This window comes from Poecilia reticulata, linkage group LG16 (assembly GCF_000633615.1).
Source record: "Poecilia reticulata strain Guanapo linkage group LG16, Guppy_female_1.0+MT, whole genome shotgun sequence".
Taxonomy (NCBI): domain Eukaryota; kingdom Metazoa; phylum Chordata; class Actinopteri; order Cyprinodontiformes; family Poeciliidae; genus Poecilia; species Poecilia reticulata.
In genome coordinates, this window is record NC_024346.1 from 14,696,245 (window position 1) to 14,719,633 (window position 23,389).

At 36.9% G+C, this 23,389-nt stretch overlaps 1 protein-coding gene across 2 annotated transcripts; it reads right to left on the reverse strand.

Moving 5' to 3' along the window:
- Window positions 1-2,008: 2,008 nt before the first annotated feature.
- Window positions 2,009-22,848, reverse strand: drd2l (dopamine receptor D2 like). 2 transcript variants are annotated; one of them, XM_008431217.2, is made up of 8 exons: window positions 22,588-22,848; window positions 12,154-12,572; window positions 11,142-11,251; window positions 8,338-8,474; window positions 6,088-6,302; window positions 4,996-5,079; window positions 4,380-4,734; window positions 2,009-2,979 (listed from the first exon to the last, which is right to left on the reverse strand). In XM_008431217.2, the coding sequence occupies exons 2-8, from the start codon at window positions 12,529-12,531 to the stop codon at window positions 2,783-2,785; spliced, it is 1,476 nt and encodes a 491-aa protein (XP_008429439.1). In that variant the 5' UTR covers window positions 12,532-12,572; window positions 22,588-22,848; the 3' UTR covers window positions 2,009-2,782. The 2 variants fall into 2 exon arrangements, with proteins under 2 accessions (XP_008429439.1, XP_017165253.1); XM_017309764.1 differs by lacking the exon at window positions 22,588-22,848 and having other exon boundaries at window positions 12,154-14,106.
- Window positions 22,849-23,389: the final 541 nt, after the last annotated feature.

The window sequence follows — 23,389 nt, forward strand, 5'->3', positions numbered from 1 at the left end:
ACACAAAACGGATTATCACAAAGGAGGAGACATGATGGCACCCCAAGCAGACAGTGGATTTGTATGTCTGCATGACATGGCATCATTGAGTTCTAAAAGACCAAATTTTTTATATTTAGATTTCTTTTAGATTTCTGAAATCTAAAAACATTGGAAAAGATTATACCGGAATGACTGTTTTTTTTCTTTGTGTTCTGTAAGTTTATGAGTATGCCTCATCAATTAAATTTTCATCATAGATTCTCCTTAACAACATGAAACATGACAGTACATTTTTTATTTGTTGAAAAAGAAAATGTATCGATTTTCAGGACCACTTATTTAAAATGTTAAATTACTAAGAATTATGCTGCAAACAATTTATATTCTGAGAAATAGTCACAGAATGTAGATGTTTTCTTAACACAATAACTGTCAATCAAGATATTTAGAAAAAAAACAACTATTTAAATCTTTCACCGTCATGTTTTTTTTCTGAAATTTGTTCTATAGGATCTTTGTCATRAAAGGTCTGTTTTAAGTAGAAAGGGATTCAATTCCCAGGTCATGGAAGGTGCGCAATGAATATTTCAGAAAGAAAATAATGCAGTGCTGACTGTTCTCTGCGAAGTGAATCATAAAAGAAGCTTTCCAACATGTAATCTCCAAAACGTGCACAAACTTCCAGAACGAAAGCATGAGGTTCCATCCTTCCAATCTCCTCATCGCGCTGATGCCAAGAAAATAAACYTTTCACGTCTGACAGTTTCCCAACCTCTTGGCAACAGTCAGGGAGAGAAAATATTTGTTTGGCTATTTCACGTTATAAAGAAGCAGTATTTACAACTTAATAACATCAGTTGTTTTATCTTGTGCCTGGTGGCAGATCAGTAAGTTCACTGACAGTGGAGCAGAGCTCCTGTCACAACACTGCAAGTTACACACTCTTTGTTTCTCTTCTTTGCTGCTGGCGTGAGGGAATAGGAATCTTTTTATACTTGTAACTATAAAGACAGTTTCATAGTTTTAATTTTCACTTCTGCTGCYTTCATTTAAATAATGTTTGAACATCAAGAGAACTAAAAATCTGAAAAGTTTACTAAATGGCACAAKAGTATAAAATTATTTCACATTTCTTGAAGTTATTTGACACTTTAGGATTAGGTAGAGGAGGGGATTATAATATCAAAGGAAAAGGAAATTATCTAGCAAACAAAKGTGGATTTAAATGAACGCCTTTGAAGTCAATGAGTTTAGTCAAGACAACCACCAAAGACAAAATGAGTTCTATATTCATTCCCTCAATAGTTCGACTTGCAAATCTCACTTTACAGTTTATTCAGAATTGCYAATAAGCTGACTTATAAAGTTAGACATTATCTTCTAGCCGGGCAAAACAATAAAAACTTATTTCCCCTTGTTTTTAATGGATGCACATTTGAATAAACCCATAAACTAGCATTTTTTAGTTGCTAAGATGTTCTGTGCATTGCAAAGAGACTTGATGATGGTTCATGTATGCATGCACACATAAATGGTGAAGCATACRWAGTCATCTGTTATGGCCCTCTTTAAAGGGGGAAGGAAAAAGCACAAGCAGAGGTCTTATGGTGTCAAGCAAAATTTTACAATTATTCCAGCAAGACTTATGGAAACAACTTCACAATTTCAGATCCGCRGTTTGATCAGCTAACAGTAATCAGTAAAAAACACACATACACAGATTCTGTGTGAACGATTCACATCAGCTGCCATCATCAAAATAGGCGGACGCATTCAAATCACTAAAAGTTAAAATGATTAAAAAAAAGGGACACCCACAATGGTGTAAAATTACATCACTTGATGCTGCTGATGAGCTGATGAAAGCAGTGAGGATGTTTTCTCCTCCACAGTGATGTTGAAACTGATGGTGGAGGTGCAGAAACCTCCCATGTACATATGGAAGGAAAAAGGAGCAAAAACTGACTTGGTTCATTTTGGCTGAGGGTTTTTTCTCCTCCATAGCAAAGCTGAAAGAGATGAGACAAATGATTGATAATATTTATTTACACAATGTTCAACACAAAATCAATTGAATTTATAGATGGCACAATTTATGCAGTGAAGTAGGGTTGGAATTAAAAACAGTTACTGACAGCACATATTTATTAAATGAAAGTATAGGTTCATCAATACAAAATTAGACAAAATCAAATTTGGAGGATTTCCTTTCCTTTTGTTGTGCATTTCATTTGCTCCCGTCATGTGAGAAATGCYAGCGCATGCAAACACATCGAGAGAARGTTTGTTGAGATCACAAGTGAATGTAGCAGAACCAGTCAAATACAAATCAAAGGTTTGAATACTCAGGAAACAGTGCTGTTGCACTKAAAGCCACAAATGTGGAGTCTGAGTCAGAATGATGAAGTRTGATCACCTGTCTGAGCGTATTCCCCTTTACAGAAAATAGACACATTGCACAGTATTTGTCTCCTTTACTGTACATATCTCCACCTTTGTTATTTTTCTCGTCGCTGTCTTCCACTTGTCACAAACTATTTTTGAAGGATATTTGGTGCCTGCCGTCGTTGGCTTCATAGACATTGTTTTCTCTCTGTGGCTTAGTCTTGTCTGAGGCCTTTCGATCCTTCCAAAAGAATCTTTATCTCTGTGACTCCAAGTCACACAGATTATAGTCTCAGTTCCTCTCAGAATCAAACTGTCACAGAATATTTTTATCTTTGCAATCTCTTCCCAAGTCCCACAACGTGTTTTCTTCTTWATTTATTTATCTTGRCAACTGATGCATTTTTAATCTTGGCTAGCAGTGCAGGATCTTGATGAAGGCTTTGCGAAATTCAATGTTGAAAGTTGTGTAGATGACAGGGTTTACAGCACTGTTGAGATATCCAAGCCAGGTGACGGCACTGTACAGAGAAGGTGAGATGCAGCAGCTCCTGCAGTGGGCCTTCAGCACATGGGTCAGGAAGAAAGGCAGCCAGCAGATGATGAACACACCTTGGAGACAGACAGACAGACAACACTGATTACAYGTGTGAATGTGWGTATACTWAWATAYATATACATATTCCACTCTAAAAATGCCTGATCATCGTTATTCAYTTGAAAATCTCTGAGTAGCTCATTAGCAAAATCAACRGCACAGAATATCAGCTCAAAACAAAWRAAAGACATAAAATAGAATTACAGAAGTCATTTTCTCAAGGAGGAATTATGGTCATAACTCACTCTTTATTGAATCTTTATTTAGTGAAGAACATTATTTATTTATGTTTAGGCTCAACGGCGATCTAAAAATGATTTATGTATTACTATTCATAAAATCCTGCTTTAGGAGGTGCTTTTCCTTAGGAAGAACCCCTTAAGAAAAARCACCTCCTTTGACTGTTAATTTTGTGATGTAAGATTAACAATAAAGCTAAATTTTGCTTAATTCACCCAGGAAGTAAGTTAAGCATCTTAAAAGACTTAAGACGAAAAGAAAAAAAGACAGACTTTTTTATTATGACAATGCAGTTTCTTGGTAACCAATTAAATTTAGTCATTTTATGAGATAATTTGGTTCAATTTATATGCAATTATGGAAAATCTAAACAGGTCTAAATTCAGCTGTAATTGTTAAAATTCTTCCCAACACAATCCAGTTGTATAAATRAGACACAATCCAGTTTAATCCAAATCWCAATCCATCAAACTCCATTTATTCTTTCATTTCAGCTGTTTCTCCAGAATCGGGAGGTATAAGGCCAGGTTTTACATCTCTCACTGGCTACTTTGGGGATTTAAATGTTTGGGATGAGGTGGAACATGTGGCTGCTGCCGGCAGATCTTGACCATCTACAAGATTGCACCACATAAACCATGGAATACGTTCCGCTRTGCTGAATGTAAATTGTGTGCAATAAAAAAATACAGTTCGCCTAATGCAGCTGTCAGCCTGCCTATGTGTGTTTAGCTTGCACAGCAATATGTGACAACTCATACAGGAATCTGAGTAATGAAACAACATTCACATTTCTACATTTTATTATTCCAGTGTCACAAAACTACCGAAGCAACAGATAACCTCACCGGCTCTATTTTGAGAGATGCATCTATCCATAAAATATAAAACACGTAAGGTTGTAAGAAAGTAGAATGCAATGTAGTATAAAAGTAGTTTCCACCTTAAGCTAAAATGTGGTACTTGCAGGTTAATGCTAAASAAAAAGCTTTGGCGAGAAACAAACTATAAATGGAGCTACAAAAAATAGAATTGTTTAAAATATAAGCCTGTTCAACCCAAATCAAAGGATAGATTTTATTTATACTTCACCTCCATAACAGTGAGGCAGTCTAAAGAGCCACTAATTCTATGTGAACATCTGATCAATTAGTCTRTTCTTCTTCCTCCTCACCCAGCACAATAGCCAGCATCTGCGTTGCCTTCCGCTCCTTCTGCTGTGAGAGCCTCCCTCTCACCCTTTCCTTGGTGGTGCCCCATTTCTCTCTGCCTCCGCTGCGCTCCCTCCACCCCTCTCGGCCCCTCATGCCATCCTCCAGGGTGGGGGGACGGGGCGTCAGAGCGGATCGCGCCACGGTTGAGGGAAGCGCCGGGGCCGGTCCTACCGCGATGGAGAGTGAGATCTTAGACTGCAGTGAATGATTGGAAGGCTGTGGAGCGTTGGGAGGCGGTAGATTCTGCTCCGTCTGTGGTAGGAACCGACCCGGCTCCACTTCGAGGGGATGAACCACAGACTCCTTCACGAGGGTCTGATGCATAGAGAGGGAAGAAGGAGGGAGATGAGGAAGGCAAGCCTATTTTGATGAAGGCAAGCTTTGGGGGACAAAAAAAAAGATGCAGATTTGAGAAGAAACAAAATGTTAAATATGGGACAGTAATAATGTATTAATAATCAAATAACAAAGCAGGAATTCACAGCAGAGCCAGGAGACTCAATGGAAAGAGAGACGAAAATATAGAGAAATAAATATTCACATTGTTTATATGGGCAGCTTGTTTAGGTTGCTCACCACTTTCTTTCGTTGAGGACCTGCAGTGGCAGGCCTAAGGATCAGGGTACACAGTTTCACATCTTCTGGTTGTGTGCACTTATTCTGAGAAGGGAAGGAAACAGGAAATTCAATAAATGAAAAGAGTGAAGATCAAAAAAAGACCCTCACACTTATTGCAAATAAAAAGACAAAGTGTAACAGTTTTGCATGACACTTCAAGTGGCTTCTAAATTTAATTTTCAATCAATAGCTACCCTAACCTCACAAGTAACCTATTTTTTTTATTAAACTGAAACACAACCTTTGGAAAAAAGAAACAAAAAAAATTTGAGAAGAATTTTCTAGACAGCAGTGGTTGTTCCACCGTTATTAAATCAATAACAACACATTGTTTTCTAATGGAACAATATTAAAATTTGACATTGTTTTTCTCCTTCTTGAAAACCGATGTTGCTGCTGCGTAGCAGGAAAATGGTAAAGGGAAGTTGTCAGTATAAAATAATCAGTTTTAATTTAGTGCAGTCGACCATTTCTACCCCCCCCTCTCCTCAGCTGAAGACATAGAGCAGATTTATGACCTCTGTTTTTCAAATAAAAACTAAAATCAATACAATACAGAGAGAGTTTATTAAAATGCAATACACAGTGTGTGATGGCCTGAGAGTGTTATGCAACACGGAGACACAGTTTGTGCAATAATGTGCAAGTATGAGTATAGTGATTTTTAATGATTAAATTAATGAACCGGAGAACAATTCTCATTATACACACTACGTACACTCAGTTACAAATAAAATATTGGTTTGATTTATATAAAATTTTCAACAACTGAGTAGGCGCAAATACATTTTTCTGCCACCTGGCTTTACTGGCCATAGTATGTTATACTACATTTTTAAATGTGTAGAATGATTATTTTGGACAATTATTTACTTAAATCTACTGAAACAAATGAATTAGTTTTTACTTATTTAGATTATTAAACATATCTTCTGCCACTAAGGCAGTGTCCTGGGTTTTAGGTTTCATGGATGTTTACTGTAAATATCAGCCCAAACAAATTAAAACAATAAGGAAATAGTGAAACTTCAGCAAAACTGGGACGTTTACCTTCCGCTGTCGACTCTCTGCTGCTCCAGGACCACCTTGTGTCAGCAGGCCGTGTTTGCGTGGTGGGGCAGTGCGTCTGCCACGTTTACGCAGCACCACGCAGATCTGGGCGTACACCAACAGTGTTACGATAAATGGCACGTAGAAAGATGCGACGGAGGAGTAGACCACAAACGCCGGGTCTGCAAAGCTGCATGTGGTGCCTTCCCGGCTGGCTGATGCAGGAAAGACAACCAAGAAAACGCAAGTATTAGCTTTGCAAAATACGCAACTCAAGCAATGAAGGTGCCAGATATTGCATCAAAATTAGAATAAATTATTACATGCACCTACATGATTATTTTATTGTCATGCACCAAAATAAGCCCTGGTTTCACACAGAATTCAAAAGCTTTCTGATTGTTATTAAACGGCATCACAAACAGCTTTCAAAGCATGCAAAACATACACGATACATTATGCTCAGAGAATAACTATTCTCTGAGTTCACATATGCAATACTATAAAAACAGTTTTATAAAGTGCAAGCCAATTTAATCACCTTCAGACAAATAGACCGACAAATTTAGATGCTTAAAAATTCCCCCTCAAATGTAATGAAACAAAAAAAAAAATAGCATGTTTTTCTGGGTTCCTAACTTTGATATCATATTAATTTGCTGCTGGTTATTCTTTTCTAATTATCAGCAACAGCTATGAGATAATAATAATAATAATAATAATAATAATAATAATAATAATAATAATAATAATAATAATAATAATAATAATAATAATAATAAATTACATGACGATCAGATTAGATGGCAATCTGCCTTTCATCATCTCTTTTAAATGCACTACAAACACAGACAGATTCAGTCACCTGTTTGTTGTAGCTTTTATTGTGTCCTGACTGTTTTATCCATTTTGAATAAATGTGTTATTTACATCACTTGTTATGAGAAAAAAAAAGAGACATGGCAGAAGTTAATATTTTCCTTACAGGTCCTTAACCCATTTATTCCCACAGTTTGAAGCCATCCTTAGGTTCAATTTCATTATTCAACACCCTTTGCATTTTACTAATCTAAGTTTCGTCAAAAACATCTATGAAAACACTGCTTGTATTTAAAGTGTACCAGTGATGTAACTCAATCACTAACACCGTCAGCAGAAACGAATGAGAAACATCTCAAGCTGCGTGTCGTAATGTACGAGCAACACGTAGCTGCGAGGAGAGAGATGTTTTTTTTCGCAGTTTGACTTGCATCATTCAGTCCTGCTGTGCTGGCTTGTTGGAAGTAAGCTCTCACATTACTTTGTGATTCTCGCTCAGCCTGAAGCCCTTTCTTTGAGCTCAGTCTGAACACTTTCAAAGCTTTGGCCCACCCCCCCACCGCAGAAGCCTTTATCAGCTCAGAGGTTGACTGATGAGTGCCACCACTCCAACTGCCCAGTGAGGTAACAAACTAATCAAAGATTGTCTGTGTCTAATCGCTTTACAAAGCATCGTCCGTTACAAACTCAATGCAAACAAATTATTTTGCCAATGCAAGAGTTTAAGCATAAAGTAATTTGAGTGCTGGCTAATGTTCCCAGATGCGTGAAACAGCTGTGCAGCAGCATTGCTGTCAGATGACAAAAAAGTGTGAACATTTTGACTGAAAAGCTCTGCAAGTTTTAGCGCAAATAAATGAGAACATTTCTAGCATCATTTAATAAAACAAACTTCATTTTGTCTCAACCTGGGCTGGAAGTGGCACAATGTCTCAAAGTTGTTTCTCTCATTGCTTTTCTTCTCGCAGAATTGTCTGGAAACCAAACTCTGAATCCATAACAACAATGGAGCACAATATGTGGAGATAGAACATTTTTGATATGATAAAATATTTTGATCAGTCACTTTAGAATAAAAGAATAAAAATCATCCTGCATAATGAGAAACACACATGTGATAGATCTTTGCTCAACAGCCTTGTCTAAAAAAAAAAAGACACAGCAGACAACTAACTACATCATCTCACTCTGAAATGAGATGCTAAGGGTAAATTAATAAAAAAAACAACCATTGATTATGTCAGAACTTGTCAGATAAGGGGACATTGGTGCACAATGCTGAGTAGGAATAACACAACCCCTAAAATATCATCTTTTTTCACAACAAAGTTTCATTGTGCTACTTTTAAAGCCTTAATAGGTGTGCTTCTTTTGACCACCGCAATGGCTGACTGAAGTAATGTGAGAGGAGCGTCTAAAAGATACTTTCACCTGTATTGTTCAGTCCAAACAACAAAGGGCAGGAGATGGCAAAAGAGAGAAACCACACCACGGCGATCATCACAGCCACCCTCCTCCTGGAGCTGTATCTGGTGTTGTAGAGCAGCGGCATGGCTACTGCTGTGTATCTGCAACAACATGCATGCACAAGTATAAAACAAAAATACCCACAGTTGTCACATTAGCATGCCTCTCACACCCACTAGGCATGCTTCTGAACAAATATGTCGATACAGAACAAACAATCTCTGATAAATCCAGTGAGCTAGTTATCCCACAGCCGTGTTCTTACATATTTTAAAGTAGAAAAAACATGACATGACATGATCAAATCTCGGTTTGTTTCTCAAACAGACCAAAGTTGTCACTTCTTGTTTCGCAGCTACAAGGACACAAAACCCATAGCTGTCAAAAGCAATTGAAGTTGCCTGCCGCTGTTGGTGGCTTTAAGTGAGCAGCTCAAGTCTCGGCGGCACACGGAATGTCACAGGCAAGAAGTAGGCAGAAGCTGTTAAAACGTGAGTAGATTCTGCACAGCATCCATTACGTAAAAGTTCGTTCAGGCTTCAAAGCCTGCAACGTATAATCAGATGGTGAGCCTGGAGCAGTTCAGATTCTTACAAGCAAGTCCTCATAAAAAGGATTCAGGCATTGCAAACGATGGCAAATCACAATGTAGAGCTTTATCTGCAGCTGTGTATTTTTTTTAGTTGAACTACTTCTAAGGGTGAGGTTGCTTTATTACATTTTAAATGAATGCTGAGAAGTCTTTGCAGATGATGGCAGTTTGAAGTCAGGATCAGATGGACCTCATCAGAGACAGGAGACTCTTGTTGTTCTTTGATTTCTGCTGCTGCCTTCAGTCACTAGTTCTTGTAGTGACTGAAAGCTGCTTCTAATCTCTTCAGCAATAAAACTTGATCAATTAGTACAAACCTGAGAAGGGATTTTAATTCATTATTTGGTTGTTTTGATTCATTTTTTTTTTTTTTTTGCATGATGGGAGATTACATTATTAACTTTTGAGACATTTATCAAATAGTGGTCTCAAGACTTTTACAGCCTCTTTCAGGTTTTCTGCCAGAATTTCCCTGTAATGATCTCAATTCATCTTACCATCAATCCTGTACATTATTTTTCTCCGTGCACAAGAAAAGCATCCTCAAGCTTTTTTTATTTCACACGTATGCTTCCCCTTGTGGACTGTGTGCTTAGAATGGCATACAGAAAGTTTTTGTCTGCGCGCAATATTCTGCATGACAAAAAGTTCCTTTTTGTTTTTATCTCTCCACAACAAAAGTTAAAGTTTGTAGTTGCGTGAAAGAAAGAGGTTATAAATACTTTAAAAAGTATTTTGTGGATAAGCAAAACGTATACATGCAAAGAAAAAAATTACATGTTGATGGATAAAACACACAAAAAATGCATAAGCTCAATCTTATGTTTTTTTATGTGAATCAAAGCCAGAAGTCAAATATCTAAGATTAACCTTAGTTGCATTTTTTTGTTGTTTTTGTCTTTTGCACCCTCAAGCCTGACTAAAGAGCCTGCGTGTGTATAAACTAGAGCAACCTCAATATGTTGGTTTGAAAAATGAGGACACAGCTGTAGACGGTTTGCCCACTGGGTGTCTGGTCACCTCCCTCAGGACGCAGGACGAGCGCATCAAGTGGAAGGTCAAATCATTAAAAGTGTTTTTATGGGCCTTAAAAAGCTGTCAAGATCACAGCTGACTGCAGAGGACGTTGGGGACATAAAACCACAGTCTCCAACCTGCTGGACACATAAATGATGACAGTACACACAGCCTTTTTGTCCTTCTGCTCAGTGATAGTTGGATGATAAAATAAAAACAAATGATGTAGCAGGTGTTCTCCCTTAGATCCATCATCATTCCAGCTTTTTGACACGTCTAATTTTGCGCAACTTCAAGACACTTTATTTAATAATTCAGCAAAATATCAAGCAAACAGGCCAGACAAGATAACCATATATACTTTTTGGAATAGCTTCAAAAACATGTAAACTATATATTTAACAAAATAACAAATGTCTTTACTCTACTGCTTATAGCAATTTGACAGAAACAGTTTATTTTTTTATTCATTTCTTATCAGTTTTGTTTCATGGCTTGAAGTTTCCCAGAGGAAAACAGTTATTACATTTTTTAAAAATTGTATAAGTTTACCCGCCATCAGTGAATTTTAAGATATAAGGATATTTTTTAAATTTAGATTTTGAATACAAAGCATGAAATATAATTCAATAAAAATATATTCTGATAAGGCACGCAAAATAAGATTTTTAAAAAATGAGCGGCTTTTACAAATGTGCATAGTTGTTAAAATAGGCTATACAATAAAAAAGGGGTTATGCTATTTTTCCTCATATTTGCAGTATCAGCCTGAGTGGATGTTGTTTTGTTGAAAAAAATGTTTTCTCTCCATTATTGTTCAGATTTCTTGAGTTTGATTTCTCTGCTGGCTAATCTTCTCTGATCTTTCCCCTGACTGCCATCTCAACACATCTTCTGTTCCTGTAATCACACTCTCCAACAGACAGACTCCTTCGTTGTCTCTGTTATTTTCTCTGACACTCATTGCTAGGTCAATAACTACCTGACCCTGTTTTCTACTCATTTCTCTCTTTTTTTCTGGGTTTCCTGTTTCTAGGGTGCCTTTGATTTTGGTAGAAAAACTTACGTCTTCTTCACTTGCCTTCATTGCGTCATGTTAGGTTCACCTTTGGGATAAAAAAAAAAAAAAGAAAGAAGAAAAAAAAAAGAGGAACCCCACCTGTCAATGCTGATGGCGCACAGGTTGAGGATGCTGGCGGTGCACATCATGACGTCCAGAGTGAGCAGGATGTCACAGTGGATTAGACTGAAGCGCCACTCCCCAACCACCTTCAGGAACACAAAAATAGATGAAAGTTATGGCTCAGCCGTTCCCTATGATCTCACAAGGACAATTTCATTACAAAACAATTTTCTTGTAACTCAAGTATGATGCAAGTCAATTATGTCTGAATAAGCAGCAGAAGAATAAAATAAAACTTTAATCATCGTGTTTCTAATAGCTTCTTCTTTCTTTGTCTGACTATAAGCCCAAAGAGATTCACTTTGCAGCCTTTCAGACATTGCATGGGCATTTTCTGCAACGGGATGAACTGTTAATTTACATATTTGATAAATGTAATTATGAATTAATTAGCCAAGCTAATAACAGATGAATATGTTATTTTAGAATGCCTAATGAAACTGCAGGATCTTGTTATATCTTGGGCCACTAAGACAGATTTAAGCAAATCATCCGTTTTTCAACATCATTTCTTTCGACTTTTCTTACCCACTGATTCACATGGAAACCCGAGGTTAATGAAAATATCTTGTGATCTGAAATGGATGATAATCTACTTTTTTTTTTTACTCAATTGTGACTTAATAAGTCAACTAAGTTTCTGCTGATTATGTCCCGTCTCCTACAAAAGTATCATTGTCTCTTAACTACCTCAATAGACATTATCTAAATATGTCAACTTCATGTTTTTTCCTCCTCTCACATTGAGGAGACAGTGCTTTGCAATTGAATACTTTAGCAGTGCGACAGAATATGTCGCTGCTGTTTTAAAGTATGAAAACAACTTTCATTTGTTTTGCATTTACTCCCCCCAAAAATGAAAAAAAACAAACAAAAAAAACTACCTAAACCTAGAAAGAAAGATTCAGCTTTATTCCACTCTGGGTCAGAGAAATTGTTTTCTACTGAGTTTGTTTGAAAAACAAAGTTGTGCACATTTATACATTACCTCCAGGTAAACACCCCAAGGCATGACGAGGGTTGCCAGCAGCAGATCCGACACGGCCAGGGAGACAATGAGGTAGTTGGTGGTGGTCTGCAGGGCACGCTCCCGAGACACAGCCACACACACCAGCACATTGCCGAACACCACACAAAAGATTAGAAGGACTAACAGAACGGCGTAGAAGTTGTACGGTGGTGAGGAAGATGGTGAAGAGTCAGTGCAGTTGGAGGATGTCAGCAGGGAGGAAGAGGAGGAGGAGGTGGGATAGGATGCAAGGGAATAAGAGGCGTCAGGTGTGAAAAAGGCTGAGAAATTGTTCCTAAGGGAGGAGAGGGGAGCGGAGGGTGAGGTGGTGTCCTCGGACTCGTTGAGTAAAGTCATGGCTTCGCTCCGGTGAACATGATAAAGAGGGAGGAAAGTGGCTAAAACAAAGAGAGGAGGAGAAAAGTAATTACCATGAGGCCTCACGCGACTCGGAGTTCATTCAAGAGTCTTTCTTAGCAAATACAAACGCTGAGCTCTTTTCTTAACAACAGAGGAGATAAAAAGCAAAGGTTTCTACAACACCAGCAATGGATTTTGTCTTTTTTGTCTCGCATCACAGAGAAACACAGAGTGCGCTGAATAGGAAATCACTCAAAGAACCACAATACAAATGACATTTAATCCCTAAAGCCTGTTAAGACATTCTAGAGTTTCACTAGTTCATTCCGAAGTGATTAAAAGTGGAGCTAAAATAATAGATAATGTATTTCTGAGTAAAACTGCGGCACATATTTTAGAAATTCTTTAAAATATACTCCATTGTAATGTTGTTAGCTACTTGTAATTTTTTCTCTGACTCTGGTAACAAGACAATAATTATGACGGCCACTCTTTATAAAATATACTGAAAATCTAGAGATTTTAACACCATATTGCATCATCTCCTCAAGTCACAAGATGTAGCTGAGAGAAACTTTTTAGAGGGGATGGATGAAAGTTAAATCATAAAGCAAAATGTCAGAAACTGAAACAATGAACCCAAACAGTCAAAAAGGAAGATGGGGGAAAAAAATAGGGAAATGGGAAAACAAAGAAAATGCAGTGTTCTGAGTCAAATTTCAAATCTTGAATTTTGTAAACCTTTGACCAGCCAATTCCAATTTCTCTCTAAGTACTATATATAACAATGAAACCTGTTTATTAATATAGATTTAAAAAATCTTCATTAAAAAAGTCCTGCATGTTAAGGGACAAAGATATCTGTAAAAATTATACACAACTAAATAGAATTAGATTTTGTTTCATTTATCCCATTAAATCACTCATTAATTAAAGGTCATTAAATTAGAATGTGTGTGAGGGAGAACATTCATAGTGTCACAGCTCTGTAGTTAATTAGGATTTCCAAATAATTTCAAAACAAAGACAAATAGCATTAAGTATGTCCTCCCTCAATAGAGAGTACACCGTAACAGTAACACTTATAAATGACTGAGAGCAGTCCTAGACGTTCCATGGCAGACAGAATTGGGATTATCAAAGGAAAAAACAGATAAACTTTGCTGCAATGTGTTCATCCTTATCTGATGAAGTCTCACTTCCTTAAAAGTAGCAGCCTAGGGGAATAGCCAACAAGCCTCTGCAGAAATGCTTCCTTTCTCAAGGCTTCTTGCAGCTTTTGTGCTTCCTTTGACTTCGTTTTCAAACACTTCACTGATTCTGAAAATTGCTAACTGAGAGTCTTTTCTCCATCAGTAAGAGCTTTCACCCTCATAACTATTGTCAGCACATCCTACGGTGAGTTCACTAATTAGAAAATGGGATTTTTAATAAGCCTCCAGTAGCTAATCAGTCGGTGAAATCAGCAAAGCACAAAATCATCAGATTTTGTTCACCAACTGTTGTATTAGCGGATTTCTAGAAAACAAAGATAAAAAACTGAAATAAATCAACGTGACTATAGAGACTAATAAAATACTAAAACACACTTAGCATTGTAGGAAAATAAAATATCAAATCAATCAATATCCCAAATACCACAATGACTATGGTTCTTTTGTGCTAATTTATGTGAATTAAAGAAAAACAAAAAACAGTTGCATTGTGATGATGGTTTGGACAGAAAGAAGAAGAAATGACATCTAAAAAAAAAAAAAGAAAATGTATTCTTTCAAAACTATTGAATTTTACATCCTAGTTTTTCACCGTGCTTTAAGAAAAAGAAGAATAAGGAGAAACAATTAACTAATTTATCCATTTATAGTATGCTTTTACAGCATTTTCGAGGAGCCAAGTAGCCAATTAAAGCATTGCAGGACCAATAAACTTGAAAAAAGCATTTAGTAAAAAACAAGGCAGCATATGTTGTTCCCAAACCTGAATAGTTTTTTTTTATTTTTACAGATTTATGGGCACTCCAACAGATGTTAGAGCTGCCCATACCTTTAGCACTCATGTGGGTAGCATGGAAACAACTATAAAAACCATATGGCAATTTGTGTTATTAGCTTGCAAAATCTGGCTCGCAGGCTATGAACAAAAAACTTCAACATTTAGATGTTTAAAGCCATAAAAAAGTTCCCCTTAGGAAATCTCAAAGAGCAATTTTGCTTTTACTGTTTGTTTCTCGCCTTAGTTATTACAAAATGTCCATTCAATGTCACTTAGGATGGCAGGGATGTCTCATTTTTCATCAGATGCCTGAAAGAAACCTGTAAAGTGGCATAGGATGGGAGTAAAGCTCAGCTATTCTCTAATCCGTGTTTTCATGGCAGTCGCAGGGGAAGCATTGAATTAATTCCATCTGAGTAGCGGAGTTGGGACTGAATGGTTCCTCCAGCCAAAGAAAAGTCAGACGGCAGGTGCCGTGGTGTGGAAACTGTTCTTCACACCTGTTTGTGGGCAAGCACGGGTCATTTATGAGCAACACCAGAAAGTGGTTCAGCCACATGGCAGGAGCATCTATTTATTTTTTTTAAAAGATGGAGGAAACACGGAAAACTGGATTATGCTGAATGTTTTTTTTTCCTCTGAACTGGGGCAAATTAAGTAGCTCAGTAGAAAAACTTTTAAGGAGTCCATTCACGTTTTTCAAAATAACATCACTAACAAAGATTTAAGGATACTTCTATGACATTAGTTTTATGTGACATCTGCTGTCTCATTTCCAGAAAAAAAAAGAAACTGGGAAGACAGAAAAACATAAAATGTGTGAATAAATTTATATAGCAACCATTAATGTCAGCAGACATGCAGAAAAGAGGCATGACTGGGGGAATACATTACATTTTCTCCACTCTCCTCTTTCCACTGCTCTCATCTGACTCAACAACTTACAAAATCATGCGAAATGGCACATCAGTTATTTATTACCAATAGGAAATTGTAAAGGGCTGCACAGTGGCGCAGTTAGAGCTGTTGCCTTGCAGCAAGGTTCTGGGTTCGATTCCCGGTCCCGGTCTTTCTGCATGGAGTTTGCATGTTCCCCCTGAAAACCCATGCGTGGGTTTTCTCCGGGTACTCCGGTTTCCTCCCACAGTCCAAAAACATGACTGTCAGGTTAATTGGCCTCTCCAAATTGTCCCTAGGTGTGTGTTTGTGTGTGCATGGTTGTTTGTTCTGTGTGTCTCTGTGTTGCCCTGCGACAGACTGGCGACCTGTCCAGGGTGACCCCGTCTCTCGCCCGGAACGTTAGCTGGAGATGGGCACCAGCACCTCCCAACCCCACTAAGGGACAAGGGTGTAAAGAAAATGGATGGAGAAAATTGTAAATGACCTCTGACACTTTATCAAATCTGCTGTCGGCCTGAAGGTGATGAATAAGATTCAGATTTTCACAAAGCTATACTGCTTATCCCAAGTTTATCTGCAATCAAAGCCAAGACGAGAAGAGCTAATACATCAACACACTGCCACACCGTGGACCTTATCAAGGACACTTGTTAGTATAACTCAGTTATACTAACAAGAATCAACAGAGGAATCATGGAGAACACTGAACAATTACTGCTTCAATGGAAAAAGTAGAACAGACATGAGATTTGGATGGAAATATGTCTTTCAAATTTCAATGAAAAGTCCAACCATAAAATAGTCTTTCAGCTTTTTGGGCAACACTTTAGGTTAACACAATGTTGTAAAGGTAAGTATTTACACAGTTTAAATGCATTGCTACCAAATATCAAGAGAATGTATGTAACCTTTTTGACTGATTAAGAATAACCCTCATAGTTCTAATTGACCCAAAATATTTATTTTGATTTAATATCAGAGAGAGTGACAAAAAAGTGATGTCTTAGTTTATAAAGAAACATCTGGTTTTAACGTTAAGGGAAAACTACATAGCTTGTAAGCAAACATCCAGTTCCAGATATGATGCCTGATATGGGAAACCATCAAGTAAAAATGAAATGTATTGGTGAGTGCTAAGCAGTGCAGTAGCATAATGACTGCCTTCACACTCACAAGAGATTCTGCTAAGATCTACTAGTTTTCAAACAATCTTGGAAATCCTGCAGACCAATTCTGGACTCCTCATGTGATGGGAAGGATGCATTACTGATTTATTACTGATAAATCATCTGTTAACTTCATTAACCACCACGTTGTTTTCAGTCAGATTTACTGAAAACAAAATATATGAAATACATATGTTTGTTTGTTTTTTTCAACAAAAAAAAAAAAAGCTGAATATATTACCAGCTTTGTTCTCTAAGCTGTGTTTCAAGCAATGTTTTCAAAGGAACTCTCATTTCAGTTTACTTCAAAATTAATTCAAAACAACAAAGAACAAGCTGCCCTAAGGCATTAAACTGGAGCAAGAAAAAAAGCTACAAAATGTTGCAACCAAAAAGCAAAAGAAGAAAATGAAATATTCAAGCAGCTCCAGCTCATCCTTTGCCCACAGCGGCTCAACTGGAACCTCAAATATATTTACTTTCAATTTACAGCTGAAGAAAAATCCTACATTTAGCTCATATCTTGTTACTTCAAATGCCATAACAATGAAAAGAAAAGAAAATGTTTCCTCCAACCAAAAATGAAATAAATCAAGAACTATTGAACTGTAACTTTGCCTTGGTAGCAAAAAATATAATTCTCTCACATTTTATCAAGAACCAGTGTTTTTCAGAGACTGAAGAAATGGAACTCTGTTGGACCACCAGCTGTGTTGAGATGTGTTTGTGACCAGAATTGACACAATAAGGTGACAGCAAAAAATGAGCGTGGAACAGAAAGACTAAGACTAAAGTTTAAAATTCTGCAGAGAAGGGAACAGTGACATTGCTAAAACAATAAAAGAAATGAGAAAAATGACAACTTGTATACGACTCTTTGAGCAGAACAGCTCGTTGCTGTGAATGTCATTTGGACAAGCATGCAGCATGCTGAGTATTTGGAGTGGCTATACCATGACAAGAACACAAACCATTTGATTTTATTTAACTTTTTTATTTGAATACGTTGCTAGGTAATTGACCTCATAGATTGTGTTGAACTTTCAGTCAAAGATGGACAGGCGTTCATTAGTGTTGTAGTCAAGACCATCTAACCCGAGGCCAAGACCGGTCTCCAGTACCACAACACTAGCATTTATTATGTGAGACAAAAATCAGTCGGATCGAAAAGTTCTACGCAACACAAAATAGGGGCACGATTTTGGACCTTCATGAAAAGCATCTTCAGGTTTGATAACATACAAGCCAAGAAACAGTGTGACAGCAACTTTGAAAGAATATACATTATTCTCTGCATGTCGCTGATGATCTCCGTTATGTTTTATGTTTCTTGTGTGTTGTGCAAACTAAATAACATCAGAGGAAATCTAACTAACAGTGTATTCATCCAGCATACATCCTGAAATGTGAAAAGTTATTGGAGATTGCAAGCACAAAATGTCAATGGATTTAGTGAGATTAGATTTTTAAGGTCAGATTGTATGTGTTTGCAGACAAGAGAGAAGTTGAGTCATAAATAAATACGATCTGATTCTTGACTTAGAAAAGGTACAACAGTACAGTGTAAATGTTTTTTTTTAATGATCGAAAAAGATAAGAAACCACAAATTTTGATGAGAATGTGAAAATAGATGGATAAAATTGAAAATAGGTAAAACTGAAACAACATATCTGAAGATGGCTTTTGCGTTATTTAGTTGTCACAACACACAAGAAACATAAAACAGAACAGAGATATTTAAATTGAGATATCAAGGTGCAGTCCAGAAAACTGCCTTGAAACACCCCGAGGCACATAAACACATTAACAACGCACTGGATGAAAATTCAACTTTATATGGCTAAAAAAAAAAAACAATATTCTGAAAATAATACACTAGCTTTTTTAAGAATATGAAAAATGCAACCAAATTATAAACACAAAATACTTTCTTTCAGACTTGATTATAAAAGAAATAAACAGATTTTGCTATACTATTTCGCATTTTTTAAACAAACAAAATCCCTTTTACGAAGCAACCCCTCCTTCTCTCATCCTCATCTGCCCTTAAAACAGAACTATCCTCCCAGTAACCCAGCCTGTTTTCTCCTATCACTCAATCCTCCTGTGAAATACCCTCATGTTTCTCTTTGTCCGCTCCTCTTCTCCTCTCTGGTTACTCTTGACAGTTCTATTACATTTTTGTCCTTGTCTGGTTTTGGCACTGCTAAAAAAACAACAACAAAAAGACAATGGTAAATAGAGTGGAGTCAGTTTTCAGAGTACACGGTTCTTGAAGTGAAAGCAATGAGCTGACTTGCTATAAATCTTTGATTTCTTTCACTGAGAGGAAGGAATGAGACTCAACGCCACTGGGAATGGTGTTCAGCTGCTGCATAATCAACTCTCTGTCCATTTCAGGAATAAAAAAAAAAAAAAGACTTGCTTCTTCGACTTCTTTTGGTGGTTTTTTGTTTTTAATGATCAGTCAGTAGATTTTGGTCACAAAGGTGAATACTAATATAATATTATTGCAATCTGAATTCCAATTAGGATCAAATTGGAATATTTTAATGTCAGCCCGGACTGGCGAATTGGGAGGATTGGGACATTTCCCGGTGGGTGGGTGTGATGTTTGGGGCGCAAGGGCCAGCGTCCATCTTTTTTTTTTTTTGAGCCGGTTTGCAGCTATGTCAACAGCAAGATGCTACCACTGTATGGCAGGCCATTTAAACATAAAATCAGTTTCATTTGACTATTGGTAATCAATGTCTAACTACAATAGGAGGGTAGTGAAGCCGCTTTTATGTTACAACTGCCTGCCGTATTCGCTCTTTTTTGTTTTTTTAAAACAAAAATAGTGTTGTTTCAAAAACACTTCTTGAAACAAGTGTTTCAAAAAACAAACAAACAACAACAACAACAAAAAAAAACACATTTCTTTTTGTGGCCAACAATGACCAGTAAATACTGTGGGCATTTTTTAACAGGTAGAAAGTAGAAAGAACAAGGGTGGACATGGAGAAGGTTAGATATAAAAAGAGGAAAGTGCTGGAAAAAGTTGAGCAAAAACTGTTTCTTAAAAATGATCTTGAGGTTAACAATGTCAAAGGAGGATGAAGAGGTGGGCAAAGCAAGATGTACTTTGCTTGCAAACTACTATTCAATCAACTCAATGAATTCTGTTCCGCTAAGACATACCGTTTAATAGTTTTATGCCACAATGCCCCACAATTGTAGACCTATCATGTAAGATTATAATTACCTGATTTTAATGATAATAGGTTTTTGTCTAAACTGGGTTGGAAACATGAAACTCCAGGGCTAAAAATGACTCCCACTCAGGCTCTGTGTGTAATTGACTGTATCTGCCTGCATGACTAGAACAAATTGACTGAGACAACATTTGGTGCCAATTCACACATTTGCTGTGAACTGATGCTACAGATATATACTCAACTGAACTAAATGTATTTCACTTATCTGTTTAGCTAGTAAAAAAAACACAGATTTTCAGGAAATCATAACATAACACCAATAAAATAGCATTTTTTTTAACACATAGGTGTTTTGTTATGATATGGCTGACACAATCTCAGGGAACATGTAACAAGAGTTAATGGTGTGGTATTCACGCAGATGGATGCAAAGTGGTGTGCACCACCAGCAGCCATAACAACAGACTTGCAAAGAAAAGAAAATTCTAGAGTTTCGGGAAGATTCACAAGATGTGGAGTACAGCTGGGATCACCACACACAAACATATTCAAGACATGAGCTATGATTTTGACACTCCTTGTGTTTAAGCCACTCCTTAACACCACAGACTGTATCTCAGCTGGCTTACAAAAAGAAAAAAAGATTCCTTTAATCATCCGTGTTCTACAGTGCTTTTTTAAAAGTGAAAGTAGATGTTTAAATTATGGTCACAGAGTCTGGAGAGAGTGTGGAAATGTATAGGATTTAAGGTGCTTTATGTCCGATGTGAAGCTTCCACCGTCAGTGATGATTTGGGAAATCTTATCATCTACTCGTGTTGATGCACTGTTTTTTTTTTATGAAGATGAAAGTCAAAGCAGCCATATTTAATGAATCTCCACATTGTGTAGGTTTCATGTTGTGAATTAAATTAGTGAAATACATTAACTCAAATGATATTCTAATACATTGCAACGCGCCTGTAAATTATGCAACAGAGAACAAAACTACATACTATTCTGGGATCATTCTCTGCTCAAATTATGAAAAGAAGAGCGACAAAAGGCAGAATGTGATGTTTCTTGTGTGTTTTATTTCTACCTTCCAGGTGAAACCGAGAGGATTTGAAATGATAGCTGTTTCTTGGAAAATAATTCCTAGTGGTGGAACAAGTGCTCAAAGCCTTGCAAGGTGAAATCCACTTGCCTGAAGTGATAAAAATGGAAGTGACTAAATTAAACAGCAGGTAATAAATATTTTCCCACGTAAAATCTTGCAAAAAATGACCAGAATTCCTCCGCTTAAACGGTTTCCCAATCAACGGAGGAGCATGCAGGAGAATCACTTCGACACAGAACCACAACATGAAAATTCCAGTCCTGAGGCAGAGCACCGCACCAGACATCAGCATTTATTATTCAACGTGCAATTTCACATCTCCTCCATCTCTTATTTAAAAAGAGACACTGCAGCTTTTGCTAGTCACTTACAACTGAAGTGAGCCCAGTGTGAGCAGACTGTTATGGAAACTCACACTCAGAAGTCAACAGCAGAGGATAAAGTGCTGAAGAGTGGTTTTTAATTGAAGGCTGAAAACAACAAGTCTGAGTAATACCTTCCTTTATCTTGTAAGTGAATCATATGATAATACAAGTTTGTCACAAGGCAGAGATTGTACACATGGCTATTGGGAATCAATACGACACGGTTAGTTAGAAAGTAGAACATACTATCCACTCCACTGCCAAAAACTTTTGCCTCAACCTATAGTTTAGTTCATTACTTTACTTCAAACACAATTGGAAAATAAAATAGTTAAAGAATTAAAATAAATCTACCTAAAAAATGTCCGCACAAGAAACTCACTAGTCTAAGATTTATGCTAAGAACACAGTGATTGCATTAAAACATTACTGTAAACTACACTATGTCAATTATTTCACAGGTTTGAACAGTAAATTCTTGTATCACAAAAAATGGAAACTTCTGTGTAAGAATGTGTAATAAAGAAGCTTGTGCCTTGGAGAATCTCAGATGCTTTTAGTTTGTGTGATAGGATGAAGAGCTTCTGCTGCAAATGATACATAACTTCACACTGTACAATTCACACTTCACACTGTGATACAATGACCACTTTATTTTTTATGTATGGAGCCAGGAGTCATAACTCCTGTTATTCATAACAGGAATTTATGAATAAATGGAAATAATCCAAACATTTACATGTTGCATCTTTTAAAAAAAAAAAGGGGGACACAAGTATTTGAGGTTGGGTTAGTTATTATTTTAAGATGTAATTTTAGCACTTTCATCCAAAATAATGAAGTTATAATAACTTCATTATGAAGTTATTTAATGAATGATATAATAATGAATGAATAATGAATAAAAATAGAAGCAAAATGAATGCTTTTATTTTTATTTACAAATGCTTTCTTTCCACGTAATATCCAAGAGGAGGGATTGCTGCACAGTCACTCCATGCAAAAAGCTGGGCTACCTTGAATTTATAACTTTTTTAATAATGGGCATAAATCGTAGGAGTTTATTGTATAACCAGAATAAAAATGGAATAAATGTTATTACATTTCAATATGTCTAGATTACGTTGATTCGATTATTCATTTTTGCAGATTCATGCGAATTGTTGCTATTTAAAACTATGAAATGAAATTAAAAAGTATAGTAAACTTAGAAGTTTACAATTTTTTTAAAAAAAAAACAATGTCTTATTCGCCTATATACGAATAGAAAATTCCTGCAAAAATTATTTCCGAACATTATTTTTTTATTTTTTATTTATGAATTACGCCTTACCTTCTGCTCTCTTTGAACTTCTGCTCCGCGCTCCCTCCTGGTTGTGCAGCAGAAATGAGCCAGACGCTGCCGGTCGCCTCACCCTGACCCCGACCAGTTATATAATGTGAAAATTAAATGAGAGCGTTACTGGCGATTGCTCCCATCCTTCAGCTGAGCCGCGGATGTGCTCTCCGCGGCGCTGAGTGTGAAAGAAGCTGGAAACAGCTGCTGGGCAGAGGAGAGGAGAGGAGGAGAGGAGGAGGGGAGGAGGGAAAAGGGGCAATAGATGCTCTTTTTCGCCTGTTGATTTTCATTCTGGCGAGAAAGAGCAAGAGCCACATGGTTGGCTACAGAAACAGAAAGGGGCGTGACAAAACATGTTAAGCCTAAATGTTTTTGAAAGTGTCACAATCTCATATTTTCTTAAGAAACACTTAACAACAGACAGCAGGTTGTAGGTCTGCACATACGGACCTACAGTTTAATTCAAAAACACTTTATATATTCCAGAGACTTTATGTGAGCTTTTGAGATACTTATGAGGTGCTCCTGGTTGTAAAAAAAAAAAAAAAACAAAACAAAAAATCACACACACCATGTTGCCACGGTTACATATCATACCAACTGCCTCAAAGCAGAAAAGCAAAAGCAAAAATCGTTCCAGCTCCATGGGAATATTTTTTTATTTTTTATTTTTTGACGTTTAAACACCAATGTGCTTATCAATATCTGCTTTTCTCCAGGTAGGCTCCTCTTTACTTACATTTCAGTAATGTTTGATGAGTGCTTAAATAAAGGTTTATACAGCCATACAGTTGAA

Excerpts from the sequence above, each read along its gene's own strand:
- drd2l (XM_008431217.2), bottom strand. The coding sequence starts at position 12,531 with ATGACTTTACTCAACGAGTCCGAGGACACCACCTCACCCTCCGCTCCC. Across the intron at positions 4,735-4,995 it reads GTCCTCAACGAAAGAAAGTG|ACCCTCGTGAAGGAGTCTGT; the intron begins GTGAGCAACCTA and ends TCTATGCATCAG. Across the intron at positions 2,980-4,379 it reads GATGCTGGCTATTGTGCTGG|GTGTGTTCATCATCTGCTGG; the intron begins GTGAGGAGGAAG and ends TCTGTCTCCAAG.